At 50.1% G+C, this 9,964-nt stretch overlaps 1 protein-coding gene across 1 annotated transcript in view; it reads right to left on the reverse strand.

Moving 5' to 3' along the window:
* Positions 1 to 632: 632 nt before the first annotated feature.
* The window catches only part of HLCS (holocarboxylase synthetase (biotin-(proprionyl-CoA-carboxylase (ATP-hydrolysing)) ligase)), a 150,906-nt gene continuing 141,574 nt past the window's right edge, over positions 633 to 9,964 (reverse strand). Inside the window, exons 8-11 of the mRNA XM_005861283.2 lie at positions 8,241 to 8,401; positions 6,902 to 7,016; positions 5,120 to 5,333; positions 633 to 3,697 (exon numbers count right to left, since the gene is read on the reverse strand). Of these exons, the coding sequence (XP_005861345.1) occupies positions 3,526 to 3,697; positions 5,120 to 5,333; positions 6,902 to 7,016; positions 8,241 to 8,401 (662 nt within the window). The 3' untranslated portion in view covers positions 633 to 3,525. The remainder of the gene's footprint in view (positions 3,698 to 5,119; positions 5,334 to 6,901; positions 7,017 to 8,240; positions 8,402 to 9,964) is intronic.

Genomic DNA, 9,964 nt, shown 5'->3' on the forward strand with positions numbered 1-9,964 from the left:
GTATAGTCTATCTGAAGTTGTGATTTATGGTAACTGTGAGACAGTTAAGGTAGACTGCCACAGATAAGATGGAATAAAAACATTTTCAAATAAATGCTGGAAAACTGCAGTAGCTTAAAATGGTTAGTGAATCATAGCCCTGATCTAAAATGCATTATTCAAGCTGATCCTAAACTTAAGTATGATCTATAAGGTTAAATCTTAAAACTGGCAAGACAGATCAAGCAGTAAGAAAAAATACAAGAGTAAGAAGAAATTCTACAAGAACAAAATATGTTCTTTAATTTGTTGTTACATTCAATTTATTTTAAATTTAAAAACTTACATTAAGTTGTTTTATTAAATTTATTTTTCATCTCAAACATTTATTCTTTTGTTTTACTTTTGGGTTTTGCTAACTTTCTTTCTTTGGAATAAGAATTCTCTTTTGTATGACACAATACATTTGTCAAAAATACGTCTTAAAAAAGCACCGGCTTCTTAATACTTAGAAATACATACATATTCCTTACCTTGTAAAACTATTTATTTTGTAAAAATGTTTAAATATGAATAAAAATACTGTAACCAAAAGTAGTTGTCTATTTTTAAAAATGAAACTTGTGGTAAAAAATAACAAGGAGCTCAAACTGTATAGAAAGTCTTAAAGTTTATTTTGGTAGACTTGTGTTTTATAGGCATCGGCTTAAAGTAATTACTTTTCAGACACGATTCTTTGAAAAGCTAAAAATGCAAAGGTCGCCACTTCCTTTTATTTTGAATATGCATAGCAATTACCCAGGAATAAAGATTCTCCGTTTTCTGCCTGTTAGCAGCAAACAGGTCTACAGACTGTCAGCCTAAAATGTCTCATTGCATTCTCAATCTGCTGGGTGAGGCTGGCTTCTCCAGGTTTTCAGACTCTGGGGTGTATGTGGGGGCGGGGTGTGCTACCCAACCTGGGCCTGTGCATCTACCTCTCTGTCTGGTCACAAGTGAGGGTACCACAGCCATGAACCCCAGGACTGTTTCACACCAGACACAAATCCTTCCCACTTAGCCCACGCCCTGTGCACGCAGCCAGGCGCTGCCCGGCCGGCTCCTGAAATCCTCCAGTAGTGGTTTTCCTCACCCCCTGCTCCGTGGGCCACAGGAAGCCCAGCTCTGGCGGATTCTATGTTAGCAGGCACTTCTAAAAGTGTCCCCCAAATCTGCTTTAAGCTCAGAGTGAAGTCCTGCCTTGCCCATAACCTGTCAGATGCTCAAGCGCAGCCTCCACACTGGGGGACCACTCCATGTCCTAAACGCACACACCAACCCTGAGTTCAGTGTCCTGTTTCAGAGACTGAAGACCACGTAGTTTCTGTTAAGACTTGAAAAGCTCCTTGGGATGAGACTGCCGGGTGCATGGTCACCCCACATGGAGGAGTGGGGGGGTTTCTCTGGTGCTGACAGCTCTAAGGAAATGTCTGTATGCAGCTGCTCTATGCGAAGCAGAATTTCAAAAAGTCTTTGGTTCATCTGAGGCAGAATCAGCTTTAGGAAAAACTCAGCATCTGCTTCAAGTCCATTCTGTCTCCCTGAAGACACGGGACGCGGCACGAGTAAGCGCAGTCTCACACACGCAGGCAGCGCCGCCCGCAGCTCCCTCTGCTCCGACAAGGCCACACTTCATTAGTTTTAATTTACAGAAAGGAAATTAAATGATAACATTTTTTCCCCAAAGCAGAGCTGTCCAGAATAGAACTTCGGCTTAAAACAAAACATAGCATGTTTTTCATTAAATAACCCCCCAAAGAAACGGGCAAGTAATGATGGCGGCTCTGAGAGATGACCTGCCTTCTGTTACCAAGTCTGCGATGAATGCACCCGAGATCGCTCTTCTTGGTGATGCTTTGCAGACCCCTCTCAAGGGCGAGTCCGTCTTGTAGTGCTGGGGTGGGGTGAACTTCTATTTACACTTGGGACTAACTCCAAAAGAAGACTTGGGCATTTAGAAGAGAGTGACCTTTGGGGGTGGGGGGGGGGATAATTCTAATTGAAGTCTTAGTTGCAAAAATTACTTTTGAAGTTCTTTTTAAAAAGTTACATTTCCAAAAAACACATATTGGGCGGGTGTACTGAACGTTCTTTTGCTCCCTTCCTGCGGGGCCGCCCGTGCCTGGCTGAGGGCGCACTCATCTTCTCCTCCAGCCCGACCGGCTGAGGGCGGGTGAACATGGAGCTGGCTGCACAATCAGGCGGTTTTGTTCAAAGCTGAGCGCGCCATCAGTTTTCTTTCCGCTAATTTCACTTGGGACTGGCAGGAAGAGAGAAAAGTGGGCAAAAATCGGCCTTTTAAGGCTGAAAAGTAATGTGCATGATTCACACATTCAACAGAGATAGCAGTTACATGGAAAAAGCGTGGAGTACATCTGGAAACAGCAATGGATATCAAAAGGCTTCCTTTCTTTTGTTCTTCGGTGGAGACTTAGTATATCAGATTTTGAAGATAGTTTAAAGAGTGCACTCACACATACATACACACACACACCTTAAATGATGGCATTCCAAATCAATCACATTTTCTTTCTTGTCGATATCAGAAGGGGCAAAAAATAATGATTGACAAATACCAGGCCACGTGCTTCTGTGTCCTGTGAGCAGTCTCACCAGAACGTTCCAAAGCCACCTCCACGGGCTCCAAACCTCCCAGGCCTCCCTGCGAGCGAGAGCCTCCATCCCCAGCTGTCAGCCCGGGTGCACCCCCATCTGGGCAAGGCCTCATCAGCCCTGAAGGGCCCTGACCCTGATCCCATCACTTCAGAATACGCAGTGAAATTAAAGCTCTGAAAGGAGAGCTCAGAAACCAGTCAGAGTAATTAACCAATTTCCTCTGCACGATCATCGCAGCCGGCCCAGCTGACGCGCCTCTGTGGCCACCAGACCCTGCCATTGGACCTCGAACCGCCAGGCCGAGAGGAACACTCAGGAGCTGACCTTCTCGTCTCTTCATTAACACAAAAGTAACGACGACGCCAGCCTCCGGAGTGCCAGTCTGCCCCGCAGGAAGCCGCCCGGGGCTGTAAACAGCTGCCGCACCTCTGCCTGCCAACGCGCAGCCCAGAGCTGTCTTTGATTTGCCTTTTAATAGTCGAGGGGTAAAGGTCTCCACCGCTGGGAAAGTTTGAATTATTCCATTGTGGTTTCCAGGTAAAAGTATTTGGGGGGTTGCAATAAACACACGTCCAGGCCCAAGAGGGGGGACAATGTCACACCTTTGGTAGGGCTTTACCTGAACTAAACCTTTTCCTTGCGGCAACCCTCCCCCCAGATCTTCTCCCATCACCCGAGGAAATAACTGACAGAACAATATTCAAGGACTAACAGGTTAACTGGAGGGAGAGGACGTTCGCCCACACCTCTAAGCTAGCGTTCTAGATCTGTGGGCAAGGAAAGAGCAGGCCCGAACTGGAATGCTTGCTGCGGTGGCCATGCCCAGGGCCAGTCCTGAGTGGTCCCAGCGCCAGGCCCGCTCTGCACGCCCCCGGTCGCCTTCCCACGGCACTACCGCTGCTTGGGGACGATGAGGTTGCGAAGCATGTCGAAGGAGTTGCCGTCCGGATGCACAGTCACCACCTGGCCACCCTCCTGGTGAACCTGGAGGAACCCGGAGTCATCCAGGCCGACGATCCACACCTCTGGCCCCTCGGCGCTCCCCAGGCGGACTCGCTGGGCACTGAGAACAAAGCACAGGGAGAGGTCAAGGGAATGGGCCGCAGCTGACTGTCCTGATCCCTGACAGGAAGGGGCGTGGGGTGCGGGGCTGGGCCAGGCGAGGTTAGATGCCTCGTCTGCGCTCTCACAGTCCGAGTGAGCTGTTTCAATGACCAGGGTGTGCGCAAGTCCAACAGGGAGTTAGGAATTGCTTCCCTCTTTATTTTTTAAAATTTATTTATTGAATTTAGAGAGAGAGGCAGAGAGAGAGGTTTGTTGTTCCACCTATTTATGCGTTCACTGGTCGATTCTTGTATGGCCCTGACCTGAGATTGAACCCACAACCTTGCCGTATCGGGATGACGCCCTAACCACCTGAGCACCGGCCAGGGCAGGAGCGCTTCTCTCACCAGTGGCCGCTGATCTTCCCCTTCCTCCCACTTGAGCACTTTTAAGAACACTGGGCAAGCTCTGGGTGTTTTGGCTGAGATTACAGGAAACGAAGCTGAGCTGAAAAGTTCTCTGTCTTTTACATATTTTCCAAATGTATACAATTTTAAGTTTTAAAAGTACAGAATTCCCCTCCCCCAACATTTTTTTTTAAGAATTTCAAACTTATAGAAAAGTTGAAAAAATAATACAGTGGATCTCATACTCTCCCTTTACTTAAATTCATATCAAATGATCACACACACACACTTTTTGGGGGCTGACATTTAAAATAAGTTGCAATATCATGACACTTAGATGCTTCATCATGTGTCGCCTACGAATGAGAATGCGGCCCTGCAGAACCCTACCAGCACTCTCTCCCTTGGAAACTAACCGTGTTGCACTGACATGACCTAACACACCGCAAGCTCGCATCTTCCACTGTCTCGTCAGCGTCCTCTGTGGCTCCTTCCTCCCAGCAGCATCTAGTTATGCAGCACATGTTGCACTTCACTGCCGTGCGTTTTACTCTCAGAAAGCACCACCTGCCTGCCTAAGGCACTGGCGTTGGGAAGGCAGAGGCCTGTGGGCGCACATCAGGCTTCTCAAACTCCAGGGGCCTGAGAATCCCCTGGGGCCCTTGTCAGAGCACAAAGCTGGGCCCAGCCAGGGAGACTCAAGAACCGGTATTCCTCCCAAGTTCCCACAGCCTGGGGAAGCTCGCTTTGAAAACCATTGTTATCTAGAATGTTCCACAATTTACATTTGTCTGTTTCCTCACAATTAGATTCAGTTTAAACGTGCAGGCAGGAAACCTCTCAGTGATGGGGTCCCTCCCAGCGCATCCCCGGGAGGCCCCGGAGGCCAACGGGCCTGGGACTGGCGGCGCTGTCCAGGTGAGGCTGTGTCCACCAGGTTTCTCCATCAGAAACTAGGCCGACGGGGGCTTAGTTTCTCAGTTGACGAGACTGACTACTGGCTTCATAAGGAACGAAGAGGCGCCAGCACTGACCTGTGTGCCCAGTACTTGTAATAAAGGGGGAGAACCCCGCTGGGCCCCGCGTCCTGAAACGTGTCAATCAGGCTCTCCAGCACCGTCACCGTTCTGGCGATGAGACAATCAGCTCTCAAGGGCGCCAGGTCCGCCCCGTGCTTCTTATTGTATTCTGTGATGAGGTCGTTGATGCATATGGTGGGGTTACTGTTAGTCACGTTAAATCCACAGCCTGGTCAGAAACAAACAAAGAACTGAAAAACATGCACAGCTCAACCTGCTGATGGCATCACCTGTTCCTGTCAACGTCTCAACGTCTGGAAGGAGGGACAGCATTCACTGTCAGCTTCCTGCCTCCCTGTCCTCATCCGTGTGCACTTTGCTGCCCACTCACTGAGGGACACTTATATTTGAGCCCTTCTTTCTTTCCATTCTTCCTTCATTGCCCTCATCCAGCCAGTACCATCCCCACCTTCCTGGCAATAAGACGGAAAGAAGCCAGCCACTTCTGATTCAGTTAAACAGAAGCCAAGGGGGGGACAAAAGTTCTCAGAGTTGCTTCTGAAACGGTACCTCGTGTGGTCCAGCCTAGACCTGCGGCTCAGCACCGACAAGCTCTTGTTTCTTTTCCTACTTGAGTAACAGAACACATGCTTGAAAAGAAAGAATTTTATTCAGGTCTTAAGGAGTAAACTGTGGATTCAGAGGTTTCAAAGCCTGGTGATGGAATAACCCTAGAACAGATCTTTTAATGCTTCATCCTTGGATGTCTTCGGTGCTAGGCTTAGCTGCTGGCGAGGGGCCAACCCCTTTTCAGTGGCTCTTTGCTGGCCGCCTAACCCAGGCTTCAGGAGGCTGTTACCAGTGGCAGGGCCTGAATAGGTTTCTCTCTGCTGTTACTCACACCGCCATCTCTCCGGAGCCACCAGCCTTCAGGGAAGCTGAACCCACGTGTTCAGCAGGGCCCTGAATCAACCTCACAGGGGCCCTCAATCAGCCATGAAACACTGCGAGACTAGCAGCAAGACAACCGTGTTCTCAGGCCTCTGAGAACACACCCCACACGCTCCTCACACAGAACAATGACATTTACACTAGCTCTGTCCTTCGGTCAATGTTCTGATCCATTCTCAGTGCAGTGAAGGGCTGATTGGCCTCAACCTGTATTTTTAAAATATGTGCCTATTAAAAAACAAAGTAATATCATTTACATCTAGAAAACAAAAGTAACTCCAACAACAGAGCAGATTCTGCAGGGGTTCGTTGGTTCATTCATTTAGCTCTGCACACAATCCTTGAAGCACCTATAGAGTGTAGGCATGGAATTCAGTGTACACGATGCCGAAAATTCTGGGTCATATGCTAGATATATTTTTAATTTTTGAGGAACCTCAGCTCCATAGTGGCTTCATCAATTTGCATTTCCACCAACAGGGCACAAGAATTCCTTTTTCTCCACATCCTCACCAACGCTTGTCATTTCTTGTCTTTTTGATACAAGCCATGCTAACAGGCGTGAGGTGCTATCTCACTGAGGTTTACTAGTACTTTCACCATTTCTAATTCAACAAGAAGCAGGAGTGTAGGAAGGTGTAGGAAAATGCATTTGACATGATAACAATTTGGTTTCCATGGCCATAGACAGGAAGGCTAATAAACCCCTCGAAGCACTTTCAACTAATCTGCTATTTTGCACACGTATTACATTCTATAATACAGGACTCAAAGAAAAAGTAATTCGTATGATAATTCACTCCCCCAACAGAGCCAAATGCTGGGGGAAAGGCTTTAAAAACTTACCAATAAGAATATAAAATGTTTCTCCCACAAGCGTCGAGTTAACCAGAACTCCGCCAAGCTTCATGAGGTCACTGTAGTAAATGTCGTTGGGCCACTTCACCCGAAGGTTGATGTCCTAAAGGGAAGTCTGCATGTTAATGAAGGCGTCACAGACTCCAGGGGCCAGCTGAGGCCTCCAGCAAAAGGGAGAGGAACAGAGCACCCTGGAAAGCAGGAACCAGGGGCCTCACCCCCTCTTCTTTTTCAGAATGACAACCACTCCTTTGGGACAAGCCAGTGTTAAAGCACCTCTCGGGCTATAAGGAGAGAGACCCAAGGACGTATCTGGCATCAACTGCATCATTCTTCCCTCCCCCATCACTGTTTATTATCATAAAAAACACTTTCTGAAGATGCCTATTGGTGAGTGCAGTTCATTTTCTCAGCATCAACCACCATGGAGCAGCTACCACGTGCTAGATGCAGGCAGGGGTGGTGGGGGGGCGGGCGGTGGAGGAGAGAATAAGGCTCTCAGGGGTCAAGGAGCCCATGAGAGAAAGATGGCCCTGGGCTAACCCATACTGTGGTGGCCTGACGCGTACCCAGGTCCTGCTCACGGTGACTGTGAGGGCGTGCCTGCAGCTCGGGACTGGCGGGCCGCTCTGTTTAAACTCGGGGACCAGCCTCCTCTGAGAGCCACGCGCTCAGCACCGTGCCTCAGGAATTAATCCCATGAACGTGTTTAGCCTGACGTAAGTAAGAGTTGCAGGTGGGGAGAAGGCAGGGGATACCCCTTCTTTATGGCCACATGGAATTCTCCCTGACAGGTGGGGCAGGTACCGGAGAGACGGCTTTTAGTCACTGTGGTACTCGCCCCCTTTTCCTTGTCTTCTTAGTCACTGACACCAAAGCCCCAACAGGAAGGATGGAGCGGGCACATCTGTCCCCTCGGCTGGGGCAGCGTCCCAGACAAACCGCACGCAGAGCCTGCGCGACTGCAGCCCCAGCCGCCCTGCTGAGCACAGGCCGGGGAGAGGGTGGGAAATGAGAGGGATTTTCTGGCCTATAAAATAAGCCTTTCACCGGAAACACAAACAGCCCTCCAGTCCAACGTGCTTCAATAAAAACAAGTCTCGTCCTTCCCTGGCTGTGGCTATTTGACAACAGCACAGAGGGGGCCCCGGGGAGAAGCCCATCCCGGCGCCTAAAGCAGCTACAAACTCCAGGGACGCTGCTGCCAACGTGGCAAAGAGCAGACCAAGGTTCTACATGCAGCCGTCACACAAACACATGCTGCACACACACCGTGCCGGCACCTGCACACACGGTGGGGACGCCCAGGTGAGGCAGCCGCACGTACCTGGTACCCAGGGATGGACCGGACCGCCTCCACCACAGCCAGGGACATCAGGTGCTGGACGAACGGGATCCTCTGTCCCAGCGGGGACCTCAGTGGGACGGAGACCAGCAGCGTGGAAAGCGCGCATCCCGTGGGGCTCAGCCACGCGTTCCCTCCTCGCCCTGGAAGACAGGCCCCACCGGGAAACTGGCCACTTCGCCACATGAACAGACTCAGCCGCACAGGAAGGCCGTCCCTTGAACACACCTGGGCTGGGGAAGGCGCTGGGTGCTCTGGGGTTAACTCAACCAGAGGAGCTGCCCCAGACCTGAAGCTCTGCTGCTGAACAAGCTCCAGTAATTAGCAGACTGTTCTGCCTCCGTGAGCATGTCATCTGTGCTTTGATGATTCAAAGTCTTCCTGTGTCAGAACATCACTCACTCTAAACTCTCACCATACGGCCATGCCAGCGAGAGACAGGACTGGGCCGCATCTATATCACCCAGGGGAGGCCCTGGTCTATGTTCATGCAGGGGAGGCCCTGGGTCTGTGCCGGGGCAGGGGAGGCCCTGGGTCTATGCCGGTCAGGGGGGGCCCTGGGTCTATGTTCATGCAGGGGAGGCCCTGGGTCTATGCCGGGCAGGGAAGGCCCTGGGTCTGTGCCGGGCAGGGAAGGCCCCTCTTTAGAACTGATTCCTACCGTGGTGAGGGTCACACAACCCTGTGACTGTATTAAAACCCACAGAGCTGGAAACTACACGGGAGAACTGGGTGGCATGTGAATTATCTCTCACTGTTATTTTTTAAAAAAGAAGCTGAACTTAAAAGGTGATCCCTGATGTTAACTGTCTGAGTTATTTTTCTTAAAACATAAGTCAGGAGAAAAATATGGGAGGTATAGCTAATCAAAGTTTTTCCATCTTTTTAAAAACCACCATACTGAGTGCCATGGCTTTTAGTAAAATGAAATGTTTTTCTCTTTATTTTCTAAAGCAATGTTTAAGCCTTGGCCTGGGGGCTCAGTTGGTTGAAGTGTCGTCCGCACACCAGAAAGTTTCAGGTTCGATCCCCAGTTGGTGCACGCACAGGAGGCAACCGATCCATGTTTCTCTCGTCTGTCTGTCTCTCTCTAAAAATCAATAAAAACATATCCTCGGGTGAGGATTGAGAAATGTTCAAGAGAAAGAAACAGAAACCGATTCCTTATTTCTTTGCTCCTTCTGAGAAAGGCACGAGAGCCTGAGGGTTAAAAGCACATGTGGGTCAGCCTGGCGCTGGCCGGGCTGGGGAGGGGCAGGGGCCGGTGCCTCCTGCCTGACACTGAACACGAGTCTGCTCTCGGCCAGACACCATGAGCTCTGGGAGGATGCAGGCTCCGGCCTCCGAGGGGCACAGGTGGGGAAGCTCTGCGCAGCCCTCTGCTTCTCTGTGGGCACTTGGTGAATGGGCGAGGCTCCATGCAAATTCCAGTGTCAGCTGGGGCGGGGGCTGGCAGATGCAAGGCCCTCCGTGCGACACTCAGTATAGACACAGACGGCCCCTCAGGAAAATAACGTCTCTGCAGCACTGTGATGAGTCACAAGCTGCAATGCCCAGAACGTGTCAGAAGGGAGAATTCACAAGATGTTAGAGCCATCACAAGCAGATGTCAGGTGGTTACTAAACATCTCCGTCTGAGAGAATGCTTTAATTCTACTCAGGCTCAATCTTCTGATCAAACCCCCCCCCCCCCCCCCCCCCCCCCC

Source organism: Myotis brandtii, unplaced genomic scaffold, assembly GCF_000412655.1.
Source record: "Myotis brandtii unplaced genomic scaffold, ASM41265v1 scaffold147, whole genome shotgun sequence".
Lineage (NCBI taxonomy): Eukaryota > Metazoa > Chordata > Mammalia > Chiroptera > Vespertilionidae > Myotis > Myotis brandtii.